This window comes from Saccopteryx bilineata, chromosome 6, assembly GCF_036850765.1.
Source record: "Saccopteryx bilineata isolate mSacBil1 chromosome 6, mSacBil1_pri_phased_curated, whole genome shotgun sequence".
NCBI classification, from domain to species: domain Eukaryota; kingdom Metazoa; phylum Chordata; class Mammalia; order Chiroptera; family Emballonuridae; genus Saccopteryx; species Saccopteryx bilineata.
Window position 1 is genome coordinate 17,708,438 of NC_089495.1, and position 21,804 is coordinate 17,730,241.

General features: G+C 44.6%; 1 protein-coding gene across 2 annotated transcripts in view; it reads left to right on the forward strand.

The window, feature by feature from the left end:
• MTMR7 (myotubularin related protein 7) overlaps window positions 1–21,434 on the forward strand; it is a 96,163-nt gene extending 74,729 nt beyond the window's left edge. For both annotated transcript variants that reach the window (XM_066234552.1, XM_066234553.1), the window contains 7 exons: window positions 725–834; window positions 2,638–2,763; window positions 4,551–4,600; window positions 7,905–8,105; window positions 10,721–10,861; window positions 13,261–13,387; window positions 16,249–21,434. In XM_066234552.1, the coding sequence (XP_066090649.1) occupies window positions 725–834; window positions 2,638–2,763; window positions 4,551–4,600; window positions 7,905–8,105; window positions 10,721–10,861; window positions 13,261–13,387; window positions 16,249–16,611 (1,118 nt within the window). In that variant the 3' untranslated portion in view covers window positions 16,612–21,434. The remainder of the gene's footprint in view (window positions 1–724; window positions 835–2,637; window positions 2,764–4,550; window positions 4,601–7,904; window positions 8,106–10,720; window positions 10,862–13,260; window positions 13,388–16,248) is intronic.
• Window positions 21,435–21,804: the final 370 nt, after the last annotated feature.

A 21,804-nucleotide genomic window follows, 5' to 3' on the forward strand; every position in this document is an offset into this window, starting at 1 on the left:
TTCACTGGCTCATTTATAGAATTCCTCAAAGGGCTTTATAGGTATAAAGTCCGTGAGTACGTACTTGGAATGTGCTATCAGTGGTATGTAGTGAGAACACGAGTCTACAGCTCTCTCATGCTTTATGTTAACTAAAACCCCTAACTTGAAGCTCTTCCGGAAGCAGTTCAGAAGTCCATGGTCTCATTTTGAAGTTCACAGGCTCTACTCCTATTGGGGCGGAGTTGACGAGAGGAGTTTGAGTATTTCCATTTAAGACTTTCAGGATAACTGTTCTGTGTTTTTACAGTAGTCCCAAACTGAAGTGGTTGGCTGATGCCTTCTAATTGGGAAAGAGCTGGAGTGGGTTCTGTGACTGTTTTTCCTCCGTAGACTCCTCACTCTCCTTAGTGGCAGGTTTTCTATCCTGGAAGGGTGGATGGAGCTGCTCTGGTGGACCTGGCCTGGGGCTAACAGTCAATGGTTTTCATTATAATTGGGGCTTCAACTTTACAGCTATAATACATCTAAACAGATACAGCGTCCCCCATGGCCAAAGAAGATAGAAGCCTTACTTGAAGTGGTTTAATAGAATCTTGTATAGTAAGCTTGGACATTTATCTGGACACTAAGTCTTCCAGAGAAGACAACAATGAAGTAATCGTTAACTTTACTCGCATGAATATGATCACATGTAAAATGACAGTGCCTTTATTTTGCTTTTGTAACATGATTTTTCTTGCAGTGTGTGAACTTCAGTCTCCCTCCATGAGTGACTTCCTGTGGGGGTTGGAGAGCTCGGGCTGGCTGCGGCACATCAAGGCCATCATGGACGCAGGGCTCTTCATTGCCAAGGTGTGTGACTGCAGAGAAAACAGGCGAAGAGCCGCTGGCCACCACAGTCTGACTTCAGAGTGGGGACCCTGTCTCCACCCCGCCCACTGCCCCATGCTGTGCCACGATGGGGGGACAGGGGGGGGGGGGGGAGCTGCTTTGCAGACCTCCACCAGGTTTGCCCTCTGAGGGTGGGATTTCCCCGAAGAGAGGTCAGTGCTCAGTTCACAGTATATATGTCTGCACAGCAGCCCAGGGGTAAAATATTTACAGGCTCTTCTCTGCCATTAGGCGCGGCCCTAGATGGAGGGAAGAATTCTCTATAGGAGTACATCCAGATGTGAGCCACTCCAGTGTTGGAGCCCTGAGGCTCTCTTCTTTGTAAACAGTCCTCTTTTTAAATTGATGGCATTCAGCAAAAGTCATGTTCCTAAACCAGGTAGCTGGGTTTCATTCTGCCACAGGAAGACTCTTGCTGCAAGTGTCTTTTCATACAAGCTGATTTTGGATGCATTGTCTATGTTGTTGTTCAGTGGGCTTTATTTTTAACATAAATTCCTTTTAGATTTATACCTAAAGACAACGAAGTCTTTTCCTTGACATATTATGCACCCCTTAATTAGGTAATTCATTTATTCAAAACATACTCATTTAGTGGCCCGCACCTTTCCGTGCTGAGGATGCAGTGGGTAAGCCAGCCTGGTCTCTCACAGAGCTTTCATCCTGGCGTGGGAGTCCCGAACGAATCTGAGCAGGGTTGCAGGTAGTGATGGCGGCTATGACAAAGTCTCCGCTTCCCCATGGTTCCTGTCAAAATACTCAGCTGAAAGTTTGTGCATTTGGGATAGCAAATAGAAATTCTTTTCTTAGCAGACACTTGCTGCTATAATTTAAAAAAATTTTTGTTTTCTGCCTCTTCCTCCAACTCTGGATTCATTCCTTGGTTCTAAACCTTCTCTCTAATTTCAGTTTTACAATTTGTCATATCTGTGTCCTTTCCTTTTGAAGATGGCTGAGGCCAGCAGGAGAGCCAGAGTTTTTTTTTTGTTTGTTTTTTGTTTTTTGTATTTTTCTGAAGCTGGAAATGGGGAGAGACAAACAGGCTCCCGCATGCGCCCTACCGGGATCCACCCGGCACGCCCACCAGGGGGCGCCGCTCTGCCCACCAGGGGGCGTCGCTCTGTCGCAACCAGAGCCACTGCAGCGCCTGGGGCAGAGGCCAAGGAGCCATCCCCAGCGCCCGGGCCATCCTTGCTCCAATGGAGCCTCGGCTGCGGGAGGAGAAGAGAGAGACAGAGAGGAAGGGGGGGGGCGTGGAGAAGCAAATGGGCGCCTCCCCCATGTGCCCTGGCCGGGAATCGAACCCGGGTGCCCCGCACACCAGGCCGATGCTCTACCGCTGAGCCAACCGGCCAGGGCCGGAGAGCCAGAGTTTATCACTGCAAAGGCTGAAGGTGGAAACCCAGAGAGAAGGGGGCTGGGAGGCGGGCTAGATGTCACGGCAGTGTTTACCTAGCAGGCAGCACCTGCGCTTAGCTGCGGCCTGGGGTGGGGGTGGGGGTCCTGGGTAGAGTGGGAAGGACCCACTGTAATCTGGCATATTTTAGGGAAGGATACCTGATATACCAGAAGAATACCAGATTCATTTAGGTTACTAGTGCCAGACCACTCCTTGACTCTGCCCTAATTAGAGGGAGGCAGGAAGACGAAATGAACGGACAGTTGTTTTTTTGGTTTCTCCAAGTATTAAACCAAACGTAGTTGTGATGCAAGTTCTCGTGTGGCCCGGCGTTCTGTGTTGACTCTGCATCCCCCGTGTCTCAGGCAGTTGCAGAGGAAGGGGCGAGTGTGCTCGTTCACTGCTCCGACGGCTGGGACAGGACCGCGCAGGTGTGCTCGCTGGCCAGCCTGCTGCTGGATCCTCACTACCGGACCCTGAAGGGCTTCATGGTGAGTGCTGATGTCCGGCCACTTTCCCACGTAGGGCGCTGAACGAATGCACCTGTCTGTTGCTGAGTATTGACAAGTCTTTCTTCATCATTGTTATGTTTCTCTTAGTAAATCAGCAAGATGAATTAGAGGGGAAAGGTGGAATAGGCTTGGAGTGAAGGGGTGAATTTCTGAGATGTCTGAATAAAAACCAATGGTACTGACTGTGGATTTTGGGGGAACTATAAAAATCTAGTAAGCAGTTTATAAAACAGTAAGTTGTACACAGCATTTGTTGTGTCATATGTATTTCAAGTTTGAGGTAGTGTGAATATGTAACAGAAAACACTTTTCAAAAAAATATTGGGAGACATAATTTTCTACACTGAGCATGCAAAAAGTCCTTGAGAGGAAGAAACCGTTTTCACTTACTGCTTTTTAAGTTTGCAACTCTGTATGACAGCACTGAAATTTTCAGTGTTTGGGTAGTCTTTGCTGACATTCTGAGTACATCCTTAGATTTTATGCCTTTTAGGTATTGAAATGTGACATGTTGTCTTCAACTGCAGAATATTTGTATAGTTGTCTGGAATGGTGAAGCTTTGGCCAAGCTGGAACCATTTTCTAGAAATGACTGCAGGGACATCCTTGCAACAGGGACATACCTGGTTCCTGCCTCTGGAAGTAGGATTTGGTGGCAAGTGCTCCATGTAGCCTGACCTCACGCTAGGGCTAGATGCTGACAGACGAGCCCTGATGCATGTCTCTGCCGGAAGACCTCCTTTATTGAGTAATACGTGCTGACACTCTGTGACAAGAGGAAGGGGAGGTTCCCTTCAGAGTCCCGAACAGACAGCACTGAGTCTCCCGGCTGCCACTCCGGTTTCAAGCCCCTCCCCGGGACTGAAGTTAGGAGGGCTGGAGCCCTTCATTTGTACTTGATAGTGGAAGGACTCTGAGTCACATAAACCAGCCCGGGGCCTCTCTCCTTTGCCCCAGCCTTTACCACCATTGACTCTGATTGTGGCCCATTAAATTTGTGAGTTGTCAAGGACAAACTTCAACCACTCCATATTTTTTAAAGGGGAAACGTCTAACCTCTGGCCAATTTAGAGCATTGGTGATATCAATAGGATTATTTTGTACTACTTGAAAAAAAATTTTTTTTAAAATCAGGACAATTTGAAATTATAAACTCATGTTACCCCTAACTCCAAAGCAGGGCTGAAACTCCTAATACATCCCCATCACTTTAGAATCCTTCTAATATAAAGATCACTGGATTTTAGAATTCTCCTAAAGTGTAGTCAGATTCACTGAAAAACATTCCTCATTGTTTCTTGTAAAAAGGCTAGTATTTATGCTGAGGCAGTATCCCATGTTAGTGAAGAGATGGGTGTCGAGCTAAGTTATTTGTTGGAAACCACCATGTCTTAGTAGTGTGATCTTAGGCGAGGATTTAAACTCTCATTCAGTTTCCCATTCTGTAAAAGGAGACTGGTGTTACCTGCCCCACCATGAAATGAGTCCATATAAGAAGCACTATGAACAGTGCTTCATAGAAAGCGCTCAGGGGTGGTGATAACACTTTCATGTACCCATTCCCATTTATTTTCCTATGAATGACCCTCAGTTTTCCCTTCAATGTGCATCTCTACATTGGAGGGCCACCAGAGCTCATTCACTGCAGGTTACCCAGGATGGTGACTCCTGCTCCAAGAATCTGAGTCCTTCAACATTACTGGTTGTGGTCTCGTATTTTTCCTGGTTTGCTTCCCTCTGTGATATTTATATTCTTTCTTGTGTAGGTATTAATTGAAAAGGACTGGATTTCCTTTGGTCATAAGTTTAATCATAGGTAAGATATTTAAAAATGTTTTGAATTTAAAAAATCAAATAACTGAGGGAAAACAGCTTTAGTTAGAATTGTGTTGTATACATTGTATTGCAGAGAAATGAAGCTGTAACTGACTGCTCTTGGTAAGAACTAATGTTGAAGAATTTACTAAATTACTCCATTTTGGAAGTGCAGACACTCACTGTAAGCGGCAAGTTGTGAAATACCTGAGGGAGTCACTTTGGTCTGTCTTGAGGCATGTGCGTCATAGGTGACCTCTCTGGAAAGTAGGACAGTGGCCCAGGCTCTGGAGCCAGACAGATGCAGCTCCAGGTCCAGTCTGTGTGGCCGTGGGCCTCTGTCCTCTCTGAGCACTGGTCTCCCATCCGTGAAAAGGGGCTACGTTCCTGTTCCCCAGGGTTATAGCACGGGTTTGTAACAAGTCCATGTAAGGAACCTGACTCCTTGCCTGGCCCCCATCAGGCTCTCAGTAAACAGAAGCTATTGTTAGAGACACCAGCCTCATTTTGTTAACGTTGATGATAATCCGACATGTTCTGGTGTTTTCTAATCTCTGAATGTATGTGTTGTAGCTGGTGTACTCCAGTCCTCCGGTACTACAGTTTAAATTTAGGCTGCCCACTAAGAACTCAATTAGATATTTTGATATCCATTTTGACTGTTTCAGTATGGTCTCCTGAAAGAAACTCTTAAATTCATGGAACTGTCTGTATTTATTTTTGTTGTTTTGTATTTAGCATTGAACATTCATCCTGTGCTTTTGTGGAATTTGATTTTTATAATTATTTTTCCAGGGAAGCACATGATTCCATTTTACAAATGAGAGAATTAATGCCTCCAAAAAATTAACTTTTTAAAGATTATTATTATGTTCATTTTGTGGGCTCTACTGACTCCCTCTGCTAGGCAGTTAGACTCCAAGATGGAGGACACATGGACAAGAATACAGAAATGAATGAAGACTAACTGGATGACTGTTTTATGAGGAAAGAGTCGATCAGGCAACCCTCCCTGAAGCTACAGGGTTTTTTTTAAGTGGAGTAGAACTGACTTTTGAGAAGCTTCCTGATAATTTCTAATGCTTCTACTCCTGGAAAACCCCCTAAACTGATCCTTGCTTTTTTCTGTTCCTCAAACTGACTATTCCTGAGAAGAGGTTTTTTCTGTATGGTTTTACACTTGTTGGCACCCAAATTACCCCTTTTGTATTTTTTCTACAATTCATACAATAATGTATACAGGACTAGGTAGTATTCATTTAGATTCTGTTCCTTTTTTTTTCTTCAATTTATTAAGTTTTTATGGGAGTCCAGATCTCTTGAAAGCAGAGTTTTAAGGTTCTCTGAGGTATATTAGAATCTGTGGTCACATGGAAATAAATTATGACAAGTTTTAATACCACTTTTAAAATAGAAGTATCTCCAGAAACTTGGGAAGCAACAATCTTTTTAATTAGAGAGAGAGAAACATTAAATTGATGTTCTACTTACTTATGCATTCACTGGTTGATTCTTGTCTGCGCCCTGATGGGAGATTGAACTTGCAACCTTGGTGTATCGGAACGACGCTCTAACCATGAACTAGCAACTAGCTGCCAGGGCCCCACGATTTTTTCAACTTACCTTTCTTATTCCTTCTCCCCAAAACAGTGCAAAAGTGAAAAACTTTAAAGCTGCTTAGATATTTCTTTACACTTTCCCCCTAGAAATTAATTAATTAAAATAAAGTGGAAGATTTACTTGAAAAGTTCTAATGTACTTTTATTTTTTTGTGTTTTTTTGTATTTTTGTGAAGCAAGCAGCAGGGAGGCAGACAGACAGACTCCCACATCCGCCTGACCAGGATCCACCTGGCATGCCCACCAGGGGGCGATGCTCTGCCCATCTGGGGCGTCGCTCTGTTGCAACTAGAGCCATTCTAGCGCCTGAGGCAGAGGCCACAGAGCCATCCTCAGGGCCCGGGCCAACTTCGCTCCAATGGAGCCTTGGCTGTGGGAGGGAAAGAGAGAGATAGAGAGAAAGGAGAGGGGGAAGGGTGGAGAAGCAGATGGGCGCTTCTCCTGTGTGCCCTGGCCGGGAATCAAACCCGGGATTTCCACACACTGGGCCAACGCTCTACTGCTGAGCCAACCAGCCAGGGCTTCTAATGTACTTTTAAAATTTGAATTAAAGAATGCTCTTTGTCCATGGAAAGTTTCCTTTAATTTTATCTCTGGCATTAACACTTTCTTTTGTAGCTATAGTGTGAATATGTCCCATCTTCACACAAACCTTTATTACAAAGTTTCTCTTGAAATAGGATTTTTTTTTTTTTTTAAGTTGGAAACCGGGAGGCAGTCAGACAGACTCCCACATGCACCTGACTGGGATCCACCCGGCATGCCCACCAGGGGGTGATGTTCTGCCCATCTGGGGCGTTGCTCTGTTGCAACCAGAGTCATTCTAGCGCCTGGGGCAGAGGCCAAGGAGCCATCCTCAGCACCCGGGCCAACTTTTTGCTCCAATGGAGCCTTGGCTGCGGGAGGGGAAGAGAAAGACAGAGAGGAAGGAGATGGGGAGAGGTGGGGAAGCAGACGGGCACTTCTCCTGTGTGCCCTGGCCGGGAATCGAACCTGGGACTCCTGCACGCCAGCCCAACTCTTACCACTGAGCCAACTGGCCAGGAGCAAAATTGGACTTTTTAACTGAATTTATTGGGGTGACACTGGTTCGCAAAACAGGTTTCAAGTGTCCAGCTCAATAAAGCATCCTGTGCACACGGCATCATGCACGCACCATCCCATGCAGTGGGTCCCCGCCCCTTTCCCTCTGGTTAGCATCACACTGTTGTCTGTGTATTCATTGGAATTTTAAATTAGTTAAAATTACCTTCTTTGCATTTTGGATTTATAAGCTTTACCGTAGTTGCCCATGTATAAGACGCACCTTTTCCTCGAAAAATTTTGGGTCTAAAAACTGGGTGTGTCTTATGCAGTGGTTGTAGATTATTTTCTTGTATTTCCCGCTTTTTCGCGTTTGTTTTTGCGCTCATTGTTGAAGATGGTGATTTGTCATCAGACACAGGTGAGAACAAGGTAAGGGATGGGAGTTTTGACAGTGATGAGTGGTATGATTATGATGACTAAAACTTGAGTTCAATAACTTTATGTAATTCACTTTATTATTTCCAGCCACAAATTAAGGTGCGTCTTATACATGGGGAAATATGGTACTTTGGAACTGGGGTTGTTTTCGTGATTGTTTTTTGCATATATAGCTAATTTTTTAAAAAGGCTATAAAATTTTTCTAATACCTTATTTTGTAGATATGGCAATCTAGATGGTGATCCAAAAGAAATCTCTCCAGTGATTGACCAGTTCATTGAGTGTGTCTGGCAGTTAATGGAACAGTTTCCCTGTGCATTTGAATTCAATGAGCGGTTTCTGGTTCACATTCAACACCACATTTATTCTTGCCAGTTTGGAAACTTCCTATGTAACAGCCAAAAGGAGAGACGAGAACTCAAGTAAGTGGTTTGCTATTTAATTTTTATCCATAATAGATTAAAAAATATTTATTTAGAAATTAAATGTAATGGTGTGACATTGATCCTTAGGAACACATGTTTAAGGTGTGCATCTCCACAGCTGTGAACTATTCACTGCGTTGCGTGCCCATCGCCCGAGTGAAAACACTGTTACCATGTATTTGGTCCCCTTCACTCCTTTCCCTTAACCCCCCTCCCCCGGAACCTTCACTTTTGTCTCTGCCCATGCGTCTGTTTCTGTCCCACCTGTGTGTGAAAGCACTTAATGACTGAGAATTTCAACGGCCTTTCAGAATTTTTAAGACTATTTCAGCCACACACCTCTACTGACACATTCAAGTTCTTTTCTTTTTCCTGATATTACTTCACAAATGAAACAACTGACAAAGACAGGCCCGAGTTCCTCCCCCAGCTTCTTCCTGAAATCCGTACACAGGCTGGCAGACCTGACAGACACTAGTATTGAAACTTCCTTGAGTCAAGGTGACTTCTGCACTTAAACAGAAACAGACATCATTGGTGGGTAGGTTCTTGTAAGATTTGCAAACAGAACTGTGATAAGGTGCCAAGGAATTGCAAAAATTGTTAACATTAGCATTTTAAAAGGAAGAGTTGGGCCCCTTACCCCTTCTTTCTGAAGAGAAAAAAAAAACCCTAGAGATTAAAGGAGCAAAAGTTAGTAACTAATCATAATTTAACTATAGTTCTCTGGAAGGACTGAGGCCACTTGCTAGACAGCAAAGAAAGTAAAACTTATCTGAAAACTCCCTCTTCCCCTTCCTTAAGAGCCTTTAGGAGACAATGTGAATGTATCTTAATTCAATATTCCTACACTGATTCTAACTTTCCTTCCCCCTGGAGTCCTGAGAGTGACGTGTACCGCTGGACAAAGGGATCATGAGCCTGCTCCCCTTGCTTGAAAAACCTGCATTCTGTAGCATTTTATATGCTTTCTAATAATCATCCCTTTTGAAATCCTTTATATTTATAAACCTTGTAAATTAAACAAGCCAGGACTAGCTAGCCCTAACCCTTTTAGCAAAGGTAATTTCACTCAGCTTCTCTCCTTATCCTAAGCTAAACATTTCGCTGTGGCAACAGGGATGGGTGGTAGACACTAGAAGATTTGGGAATGTCTTTGCCGGGTGTGTAAAACATTTATCATTAATGTGTTATCTTGTGGTCTTAATATGTGGGAATGCCTTTTCCTTTTAATAGATCCTATAGCTAAATGTTGTAAGCTTGTTAGTAATTGACTATTGTACCATGCTCCCTCCTTACCCACCCCAACCAGTACTTGATTTTGTATAAAAGAAGGTTCATGACGGTAAGAGGGCCTATATGATTTGGGACTGTGCCCCATGTAGCTAGCCGGCTAATTAATAAACTGCTCAAATTTCTTCTGTAACCTGCCTGGTGTCTCTATGTAACCCGCGGATTACAGTACTTTATAACAGAATTGGGAAAGCAAGTCTGAAACGGAAGTCACTCTTTTAATCAGACTAAAACTGTACTGCCTTTATCCAGAGGGAGTGGGCTTTAAATTATAAAGTCAAAAACTTAAAAGCAGAGAAGTGATTTATGAAATGCAAGTGGGAGGAAATTTTTGAAATTTTCATAAAATTAAAAGATTTTAACTGTGGTCCATATAATATCAGATTTAACTTTAGAAGTGGTCATTCAAGCCTGACCTGTGGTGGCGCAGTGGATAAAGCATCGACCTGGAAATGCTGAGGTCGCTGGTTTGAAACCCTGGGCTTGCCTGGTCAAGGCACATATGGGAGTTGATGCTTCCGGTTCCTTCCCCCCTTCTCTCTTTCTGTCTTTCTCTCCTCTCTCTCGGTCTCTCTCTCTCCTCTCTACAAATGAATAAAAAAATTAAAAAAAAAAATTAAAAAAAAAAAAGAAGTGGTCATTCAAATAAAGTGGACTCCATTAGTTTTGTACTTTCTGAATGGAAAGAAAATGACTTTTTCTAGTAGAGACTAGTTTGTTTTCTCCAAGGGACTTCAAGTGTGATTAGTGATAGATGGTAATGATTTAAAAGGAGCAGAGCGCATCCTTCAAGCTTACCCGTGTCCCTCGATAGCTCTGTGCTCCATGGCCATAGACTAGCCAATTTCATGGTATTCGTTTCGGTTTGAATCCCAGCTGTTCCACTCACCAGCCATGTGACTTTGGGAAACTAACCTCTCTCAGCCTCAGTTTCCTTATCTGTAACACAGACATATCTCACAGGAATTCAGTAAAGATTAAATGAGAAAATGTATGGAGCCTTTAAATAGTACGTACCTGGCAAATAATGAAAGTTTAATAACTATTTAGTTAAAAAAAAACAAAAACCCAAATTACATAGCAGTTTTATTTTATACACAGGAATTAAACATTTTGTGAAGCCAGTGTAGACAGCAGGGGAGTTGACATTACTGTTCTGCTGTACCATGAAGACATGGAGATGGTAAATGTCCCTGCTACAGAACAGGGACATGTGATATTCAGATAACTATTACTGGTCCCTTTGAGCTTTAATATTACATTCTATTATTTATAGGAACTAAAATAGGTCATTTTCAGACTTATTTTCTTCACAACAGAGTTCAAGAGAGAACCTACTCCTTGTGGGCTCACCTGTGGAAGAACCGGGCCGACTACATGAACCCTCTCTTTAGAGCCGGTCACAGCCAGACCCAGGGGACCCTTCGCCTCCCCACCACGCCGTGCAACTTCATGTACAGGTAGGGGACCCTCCGGGCCCTTCCCAGGGAGGGGTCTGAACTGCGGCCCTGCGCTGTTTCATTCCGAGCCCCCCGGCTTTCTGGACACACAGGACCCCAGAGCAGGGTGCTTACATGTCTGACCTGGGAGTTCTCGCCAGTGTCTGCCCTCCCTCGCCTTCCCCCTAAACGTGGAGTTATCTGAGAAGTTAATGTTCCGTAATAACATCTGTAAAATGGAAAGTAACTTTATTTACAAGTGAAAGAGAGGATGGGAAGGAGGGAGGGAGGAAGGAAGGCGGGAGGAAAGGAGACTGAATAAACCAAGGGTCCTGTAAGTTCCCCGTGGACTCACAAGTGTGGTAGTCACAACAGCATCTACCTTCTCTCTCTGCTGAATCAAGTCCGAGGGGAACTGCTTCCCCGTGGAAATGATGTAAGACTGTACATCCTGGGATGAGGAGAGAAGGGGGTACCCTGCGGTCCACTAGGTATGCACTAGGGCCAGGCATCCCCAAACTATGGCCCGCGGGCCCGCATGCGGCCCCCTGAAGCCATTTATTCGGCCTCCTGCCGCACTTCTGGAAGGGGTACCTCTTTCATTGGTGGTCATTGAGAGGAGCACTGTATGTGGCGGCCCTCCAACGGTCTGAGGGACAGTGAACTGGCCCCCTGTGTAAAAAGTTTGGGGACCCCTGCTAGGCACACACATCTAGTCCTCCGCCGCGTTCTCTCAGCTCATCTACAGCAGACGGCTCGGGGCCAGCAGACAGGTGCACAGACAGACTGGGATGGGCATTCCTTCTGCCTCCCATGCCCACACACACGGCTTTTCTTCCTCTACAGCTCTTATTCCTTGATTTGTTTTTGTTAATTATTTCAAGTTAATTGCTTCCTCAGAATTATAGCAGAATACTAATTCTATCATACTAAGAAAAGCCTCCACGGTTTGTGTGAAGCAGCAGTTCTGGAAGCTGCTGACACACACACTGCACTGTAGGTAATGTCTCACCAGCCAGTCGGCACGCGTGGTGCTGAGCGCACGCACGGCTCCCGGAACTGCGGGCCACACCGTGCCTGTCTGCCCTCAGTGCTGCTGCGGAAAGAGCGCCTACGGATTCCTGTGACAATACTGCTCATTCTCGTCGTGTTCCGGCTGCACTGTTGTGTAGGATAAAAGGGGGCGGATTCACTGCAAATGCAAATATAAATCTTTGGTGGTTGTGATACAAATAGGTGAAAACCCTCAAAATAAGATTCCCTTTGCTGCTGTTATTAATACAATTACTAATTTTCCAAGTTTACTTCAAAACAAAGGGCCATTTTCTTAAACTAAAAAACACAGAAAAGAGTAGTAACTGACATGTGGTACTTCAGTCTATTTTAGAATATTATAAGCCTTCTAATTCAGTATCATATATACAAATTCATGAATTTACTCTCCCCAAAAGAAGTTTATTGACCCAAGAAAAATACCAACATGAAATGATTACTTTCAGTAGGTGGCTTCTTTGAGCCCAGAATTTGTGTCTGGTTATGGTTAGGGCTGTGGGCTGAGGACGGAGTGAAGATGAGGATGGGGGTGGGGGTGAGGATGGGGGAGGTACGAGGACAGAGGGGGGACCGAGGATGGAGCGGGGGACGAGGAGGGTGGGCAGGACAAGGACAGCGACAGAGGGGGGGCCGAGGGTGAAGGAGGGACCAAGGACGAGGACGGAAGGGGGCTGAGGGTGGAGGAGGGACCAAGGACGAGGATGAAGGGGGGGCCGAGGGTGGAGGAGGGGCCGAGGACGAGGATGGAGGGGGGCCGAGGGTGGAGGAGGGGCCGAGGACGAGGATGAAGGGGGGGCCGAGGGTGGAGGAGGGGCCGAGGACGAGGATGAAGGGGGGGACGAGGGTGGAGGAGGGACCGAGGACGAGGATGAAGGGGGGGGCCGAGGGTGGAGGGGGGACCGAGGACGAGGATGAAGGGGGGACGAGGGTGGAGGAGGGACTGAGGACGAGGATGAAGGGGGGGCCGAGGGTGGAGGGGGGACCGAGGACGAGGATGAAGGGGGGGCCGAGGGTGGAGGAGGGCCCGAGGACGAGGATGAAGGGGGGGCCGAGGGTGGAGGAGGGACCGAGGACGAGGATGAAGGGGGGGCCGAGGGTGGAGGAGGGACCGAGGACGAGGATGAAGGGGGGGCTGAGGGTGGAGGAGGGACCGAGGACGAGGATGAAGGGGGGACGAGGGTGAAGGAGGGACCGAGGACGAGGATGAAGGGGGGACGAGGGTGGAAGAGGGACTGAGGACAAGGATGAAGGGGGGGCCGAGGGTGGAGGAGGGACCGAGGACGATGAAGAAGGGGGGATGAGGACCCGAGCGGGAGCCGGTGGGGGGGGGGGACACGGCTGGAGCATCAGCCCCACGTCCCCCACAGGTTCTGGAGTGGGATGTACAACCGCTTTGAGAAGGGCCTGCAGCCCCGACAGTCGGTCACGGACTACCTGATGGCGGTGAAGGAGGAGACGCAGCAGCTGGAGGAGGAGCTGGAGGCCCTGGAGGAGGTAGGACGCACTCGAGCTCGTCTGTCCGTGCTCGGGGCTAGCTTCTGGACCGTCACTGCTCCATGGGAGCCGTCAGGCCTCGGGACAGGGAACTGGAGCGACACAGACACTTTGTCTTTTTAGCCAGGGGATAACCTGGAACACGGCGCCACCAGGTGAGCTCCCAGAAACCCCAAGCCCAAACCCAAGCAGCAGTGCATCCAGTTCGAACACCTGGCTTGTAGCTCGCCTCCATGGTGAGCTGACTGGGCTGTTCCTACAGCAGGTCAGGATTTTTTGGTTACTGTTATTTGGGAGTACTAAAATGAGTTCTTTCTGGAGAATTCATGAAAATAACGGTCTTCAGAGTGAAAGAACAAAATTAGATATGTACTTAGAGTAAAAATTTATCCTTCACTTTTTAAAAATTTTTATTGATTGATTTTAGTGAGAAGAAGGGGAAGAGAGAGAGAGACAGGAGCACGTATCTGTCCTGTGCGTGCCCTGACCAGGGATCAAACCGCAGCCTCTGTGCTTCGGGGACAACACTCCCACCAGCTGAGCTATCCTGCCAGGGCTATCCTTCACTTCTAAGAAGAAGGACACAGTGATATCAATATAAAAAATCCTGATGCCTGGGCTCTAAGCCTAGAGACTCTGATGGAGCATGCTCACAGTGCCCTAACTGTGACAGGTCACCAGGGCTCTGAGACTGAACGAGAGAATATACATGGAGAACTGACACGACACGAAACACAAGCTGGTGTTAGAATTCTGGAGCTGTCATAAAAGCGTTGCCATTCCAACTCTGCTCGTGTCACCCTGGGCCTGTCCTCTTTACTACTCCTAAAGAGAGCCAAGCTTTATGAAAAAGCAAGGATTCTATTAATGCATTCCAGTGTTCCTTTTGTTAAAATACTACTAATAAAAACTTACTTATCTAATAGTACTGTAATTCAAAACTCTTGCTCTTTTTTCCTTAAAACAGAGACAAAATTCTTAGCCTGGAATGCAACATTTTCCCACATTCCCGTCTAGTTGACCTTGTAAACTTCCTTCTCTACTAGACCCCTTGCTCAGATTTAACTACCCTCTGCTTCTTATACACAGCGACACTGTGTTTTTCTCCTTACTGTCCCACCTTCTAAAATGCTCTACCCATCACATCCAGGTTGAACTCTTTCAGTCCTGTTGGAGTGCTCCTTCCTTCTGGACGCTAACTCGGATCTCTGCTCGCTAAGCACGGCACCCGCCTTCTGAAATACAGTGTGTCCATAAAGTCATGGTGCACTTTTGACTGGTCACAGGAAAGCAACAAAAGACAATAGAATTGTGAAATCTGCACCAAATAAAAGGAAAACCCTCCCAGTTTCTGTAAGATGATGTGGCAGCATGTGCGCATGCGCAGATGATGATGTAACACCGTGTAGACAGCAGAGCAGCCCACAGCCATGCCAGTCGAGATGTGGACGGTACAGAGGAAAGTTCAGTGTGTTCTGTGGCTCGCTAAATTCAAATCTGTGACCAAAGTGCAACGTGAATATCGGCGCATTTATAACGAAGCGCCACCACATAGGAATAACATTACTCGGTGGGATAAGCAGTTGAAGGAAGCCGGCAGTTTGGTGGAGAAACCCCGTTCTGGTAGGCCATCAGTCAGTGACGAGTCTGTAGAGGCTATACGGGATAGCTACCTAAGGACCCCTAAAAAATCTGTGCGTGAGCCCACATTGAACTGCACTGAATAGGTATGAAACTGGGAGAGTTTTCCTTTTATTTGGTGCAGATTTCACATTTCTATCGTCTTTTGTTGCTTTCCTGTGACCGGTCAAAAGTGCACCATGACTTTACGGACACGCTGTACTGTCTGCCTCTTCCACATTCCTGCATCACAGGAGCTCTGCTTCTGCGCTTGCAGCTCCCTACGGCCGCGTCTGTCTGTCTCCATCCCTCCTGCCGCCCAGCACAGCACTTGTACATGTAACTTCATATGAATGCTTTTTTGAATGAATATTAATACTTGAGATATATAACACCTTTCTCACTGACACTAGACAATGAAATCTGGTAAAATGTATTCTGAACAACCCAAATGTCCATCATCTGATCAATGGATAAGCAAAATGTGGGATATTTACACATTAGAATATTATTCAGCCATAAAAAAGAGTGAAGTTCATGCAACAATGCGCATGAACCCCGAGTCTATAAGCAAAGTGACAGCCAGACACAAAAGGCCTCCTACTGTGCGGTCCACTTACGTGAGCTGCCCAGAGTAGGCAAATCCGTACAGACAGAAAGTAGATCAGAGACTGCCAGGGACTACGGGGAGAGCGTGGCGGGGGGATTCCTAAGGGGTTTGTGTGGGGTTTTCTTCAGGGACGAAAATATTTTGGCATTAGATAATGAACTGTTCTATAGCTTTGTCAATATACTAAAAACTACTGACGTATACTTTAAATGGGTGAATTTAATGGTAAATGACTTATATCTCAGTTTAAAAAATTGGGTGACACCTTGTTCCTGATTTTAAAAATACATATTTTGAGTTTGAAGGAGAAAAAACACTAGGTAAAACCATGCAGGTACAGAAAGAAGGATGACCACTGATTACCAGGTGCTTTATCCACGTTATTGTTTTTGCGTTTTGTAGAAAATCTATGCTGAGGCAGGTTATTACCATCCTCTTAGAGATGAAGGAACCAAGCCTCAGAATTTAATTCCTTTGTCCAAGGTCATAGTCTGCCTTGAACTCAGGTCCATTTCGATCCCATGTTCTTAACACTGACCCAGCTGGAAGGTAATGAATACTAAAGGACTGCATACGTAAAAAAAATAAATCATTTATGATTCTTCCCTGAAACTATGATTTCCTTTTTTAGAGGCTGGAAAAAATCCAGAAAGTCCAGTTGAATCGCACTAAAGTGAAGAGTAAGCCAAGCGAACCCAGCAAACACTCGGGGTTCTCTACCTCCGACAACAGCACAGCCAACACCCCCCAGGACTACAGTGGGAATGTCCAGTCCTTCCCATCCAGGAGCCCTTCCCAGGGCGACGAAGACTCCGCCCTGATTCTAACCCAGGACAACCTGAAGAGCTCGGACCCAGACCTGTCAGCCACCAGTGACCAGGAGTCCGGGGTGGAGGACCTCAGCTGCCGGTCGCCCAGTGGGGGGGAGTGCGCGCCCAGCGAGGACAGCGGCAGGGACCGGGACTCTGACGAGGCCGTCTTTCTCACCATCTGACGCTTCCCTTCGCAGCTCCCAAAGGAAGGACACGCCAGAAACACTTTCCAAAAATAAGGGAACAGTGCAATTTAAGATAAAAAAATAACTCCAGAAATGGTACGTGTCATCGAGAATTATAAAACAGAACAATGAAAAGGGAGGAGGAGTCCAACTCTTAGTTTCTTTTAGATGTTGAAGAACAGGAAGTAGCCATTTCTTTTATCAAATAAATATTAAAAAAATTTTCCCATTTCAGAGATCATTCTGGTCTGTGACAGTTCTGTTCACTACAGAGCAATGACCTCTGCAGTCACCCGGGGCTCTCGGGTCAGCCTTCCTGTCATAGGATGCACCTGCTCCGCTCAAAATGCGCCCTAGCCCGTTCCCGCCACCTGTCACCATCCCCAACCTTCCCATTTCACTTCCGGATACATTGTTTCCTCGAACATCTGACGTTATCTTCCTTCCTGACTCTGTTACAAATATTTCTAGTAGCAGAGGACACTGTTGGGACTTGCCCTTTTTGGTTAATAGATATCTATATCTGTAACTGAGCTCTGTCACTGCTTAAGCTTATTTTTCAGGGTTCACGATCAATAACTTTTCCTTAGATAATATATTTCAAATTGTTAAAATAACTTTGTTGCCTTTTTTTGGGATCTCCTATTTCTCCTATTTAAAAAATGCAAAAACTTATAACTCACTTTTTCTTCTAACATGGGTCTAATAATACCTAATAAAGTAGAAGCAAAATTTACTCTTTTGTTCTTAAATACGAATTCATATCAGATTAGCTTTTTTATTAACAAGATTTTATTACTATTCCAGGGACACTGCCAAGACAGTGTGGGCCAACCACCAGCCTGATCCCTGACATGTAACAGTAACGTAAAGTTAGTAGATAATATTTTAATGAGGGAGAGTCCAGTTAAGAGCTACAGAATTTGGTTGTCATTACTATTTAACAAGTGGAATAACTTCTGTCTTCTATCATTTCAGAAATTGTAACTGGTTAATATGGTTTAAATAACATTGTTACATCTCATTACAACTGACTGCTGAGTGAGTTCTGAAAAGTTTTTATGTTTTTTTCTAAAATGCACTTTTGAAGCAGAATCTTTCTGCTATGGGACTTTCCTAGGGACCTACACCTCTGATCTGAAGAAAAGGCAGAGAAAAGCTGCAGTGTTGGACGGAGATAAACAGCATTCACATGGTATGGCTTTCAGTTATTAGGTAAAAGCTACAGCAATCTGTTGAATGTGTAAATTTTTAAAATAGGATAACGCATTCAATTTTGCCATCACCACGATGGCGAGATAGGCCATTCCTGACTCCACTCCTTCACAAGCGAACTAACAACTATTTAGGACCGGACACCGCTGAGGGAATCCTGGAGCTCAAGAAGGAAGCTGAGGACCGTGCTGCACAGGCCCACGGGGACCACATCGGAGGGTACGAGGAGCGGCTGCACGCTGAGCGCCCCTCCCCCGGGCCGGTGCAGCACGATGCGGAGGTCTCCGCTGCGCCTCCAGTGGGAACCGAGAGTCCGGGGACAGCCAGCATCCCAGCATGGTGGGTGGTTAGTAGAAGCCCCTGCCCTAGTGTCGTCCCACAGGGACCTCAGGGGGACCTGCTGGCTCCACCTGGGGGAGTCGGGTTGAAAGCCAGGTCTTGGAGGATGAGTTCCACCTTCGAACGGAGCAGTAGTCCCAGCCAGCAGCTCTGCTCATCCGCCGCGGCAGGGCAGTAGCAGTCTGCCGGGCATGGGGCAGGGAGCGGGTCTGCCTCCTCCAGACTCCCAGAGGAGGAGTTCTGCTGGCGCCGGAGCCTGGTCCACACCGCCTGCGGGAAGACCTAAACTGGACCCGCACCCGCTGCAGATCTAGGCTCCCGGCCCCTTCTGCCCAGGAAGGAGCCAGAAAGATGCCCCACCTGCCGCAGAGTGGCCCCAGAGCCACGTGACAGGAAGGGTCGGCGAGTACACCTGGAAGATGTGTTACCCAGCAACTCAAGCTGAGAGGTGGCACGCCGACCTGACTACTCTCAGAGCCAAACCAGTGGCCCAGAGAACTTGGGCTACAAATTAGCTTGAGCCAGAACCACATACCAATAAATAAAAAATTAAGCCGTGGCCAGATAGCCCGGTTGGTTGAGCATTGTCCTGAAGCACAGAGGTTGCCAGTTCGATCTCCTGCCAGGGTACATACAGAAGCAGTCTGAGGTTCCTATCTCTAACTTAAAAAAAAACAACAAACAAACCGAAAACAAAAAACACAACACATACCGATAAACTGAGCCACACAGAAGAAACTTGAAATTTTTAGAAACATATAAACTCCCAAGACTAAATGAGGAAGAAATAGAACAATTACTAGTAATGGAGATAAGCCCAAGGCCAGATGGCTTGACTGGTAAGTTTTTAGCCAATATTTAATGAAAAATTAATGCCAACCCTTCTCAAAGTCTTCTAGAAGAAAAAAAAAAAAAAATCAAAGAGGATGAACTCTCCCAAACTCATTTTTTGAGACCTCACCCTGACACCAAAGACAGAAAAAGGCACTACCAGAAAAGAAAACTACAGACCAATATCCTTGATGAATATAAATGCAAAAATTCTCAGTAGAGACTAGCAATCCCAATTCAGCAGCACATTAAAAGGATCATTCACCATGATCAAGTGGGGTTTATATCTGGGAAGCAAGGGTGATTTATACACAATCAGTGTGATACATTCCATTAACAGAATAAAAGAAAAAAATCGTGTCATCTCAAAGGTGCAGAAAAAAACCCTAACCACATTCAACTCCGTTTGTGATAAAAACACATAGCACATTAGGTAGGGAAGGGTTGTGCCTCAACACAGTAAAGGTCATACGTGCTAAGCCCTCAGCTAACATACCCAATGGTGAGAGACTGACGCTTGTCCTGGAAAAGCAGGAACGAGACAAGGTGCCCACTCGCACCACGTCTGTTCAGCCATGGCGCTGCATTCTTGACAGCATTCAGGCAGGAAAAAGAAGTAAAAGGCATCAAAACTGGAAAGAAGTAAAAGTGCCTCTGCAGATGACATGATTTAATACACAGAAAAAATATCCACAGCTCAACCATAAGAACACTGTTAGAACTAATTAACAAATTCTGTAAGACTGCATGATACAAAATTAACATACAGAAATCAGTTGCATTGCTATATACTAAAAATGACTTACCTAAAAAAGAAAAAAAAATCCTATTTATAACTGCATCAAAATAAATACTTAGAAATAAGTTTAACCAAGGACATGAAAGATCTCTACTCTGGAAATTATAGTATACAGATGTAAGAATTGAAGAAGACACAAATGAAAAGGGATCCTGTGTTCTTGGATTAGAAGAAATAATATTGTTAAAATGTCCTTATTACGAAAGACATCTATAGATTCAATGTAATCTGTGACATCTTTTACAGAAGTAGAAAAATTTAATATTTATAGAGAACCACAAAAGAACAAAAATGGCCAAAGCAATCCTCAAAAAAAAGCAGGAGGCATCACACTTCCTAATCTATAGCTTTACTGTAAAACTCTAGTCATCAGAACAGTACGGTGCTGGCATAAAATCATAGAAAACCGAGCTCCTTGGCACGTGTCATGCAATGAGTTTTTGGATATGACAAATAAAGCATTGGCAACAAAAGGAAAAACAGACAAGTGGGACTACACCAAACTGAAAAACTTCTGTACAGTAAAAGATGACAGTTAAAAGGCATCCTATTGGGTGAGAAAACATTTTTGTAAACCATAAGGGGTTAATACTCAAACTACATATAAACCTCATACTATTCAATAGCAAAACACTCAAATAATCCAATTTAAAAAATGGGCAAAAGACCTTAACAGATATTTTTCCAAAGAAGATATATGAAAGGCTAATAATTACATGAAAAATGCTTGACATCACTAGTGATCAGGGAAATGCAAATCAAAACCACATATCACTTCACACCTGTGAGGATAGCTATCCTCAAAAGACATCAGATAATAAATGTTGGTGAGAATGTGGAGAAAAGAGAACTTCAAAGAGAACCTAGTGCATTATTAATGAGAATATAAACCGGTACAGCCACTATGGAAAACCAGTGTGAAGAAACCTTGAAAAATTACAAACAGAAGTGCCCTCTGATCCAGCAATTCCCTTTCTGCATATATATTCAAAGGAAACATACACTACAACTCATATATCTGCACCCATGTACATAGCAGCGTTATCTACAATATCCAAGACATGGAGAAAACCTATGTGTCCATCGACAGAAGAATGAATAAAGGTACAGCATATATACAATGAAATATTATTCAAACATAAATATGAGGGAATATTGGCATTTGTGACAACATGGATGGATCTTGATTGCATTATCCTATGTGAAATACATCAGACAGACAAATACTATATGATCTCAGATGTGGAATCTAAAGGTAAAAAAACAGCTTGTAGAAAAAGAGATCAGATTTATGGTTAGCGGAGGTGGGGTGTGGGTTGGCGGGGTTTGGAGAATGGTGGTCAAAAGGTACAAATATCCAGTTATAAGATAAATACGTACTAGATATTTAATGTACAGCATGATAGCTACAGTTAACACTGTTATATGATATATATGAAAATTGTTAAGAGTAAATCCTGAAAATTCTCAGAAACAATATTTTTTTTACTTTCTCTTTTTACTGTATCTATAAGATGACAGATGCTAAATAAACATATTGCAGTAATTACAATGTCTGTAAGTCAAAACATCATGCTGTGCACCTTAAACTTATACAGAAGTGTATGTCAATTATATCTCAATAAAACTGGGTTAAAAAAAAACGGCCAAGAGCTACATTGCTGAAATCTTGAGTATGAAAGATTTGGAGTGGGCGTACCAGTGAGTAATTGTAATTATGTTAATCATACTTTATATTTTAGACACTTGTAATATAAAAGTACTGTTAATGTAAATAAAGCAAGTGTAGTTTTTTTAGAATACAGAATTTGAACATGCTCTACTGAGCAGTTCCAAATTCAATACCAGGAATGGTTATTCTTTTTCTGCAGTATATTGTACATAGTAGGGAATACCTTGTTAATGATCAGGATACAGTCATAATGGCTTTTCCATTTTTATAACTCACTTCATGCGTTTCTTGCGGTTACCAACTCTCAGAAGCTTCTCTGCATCATTCTGCGGAC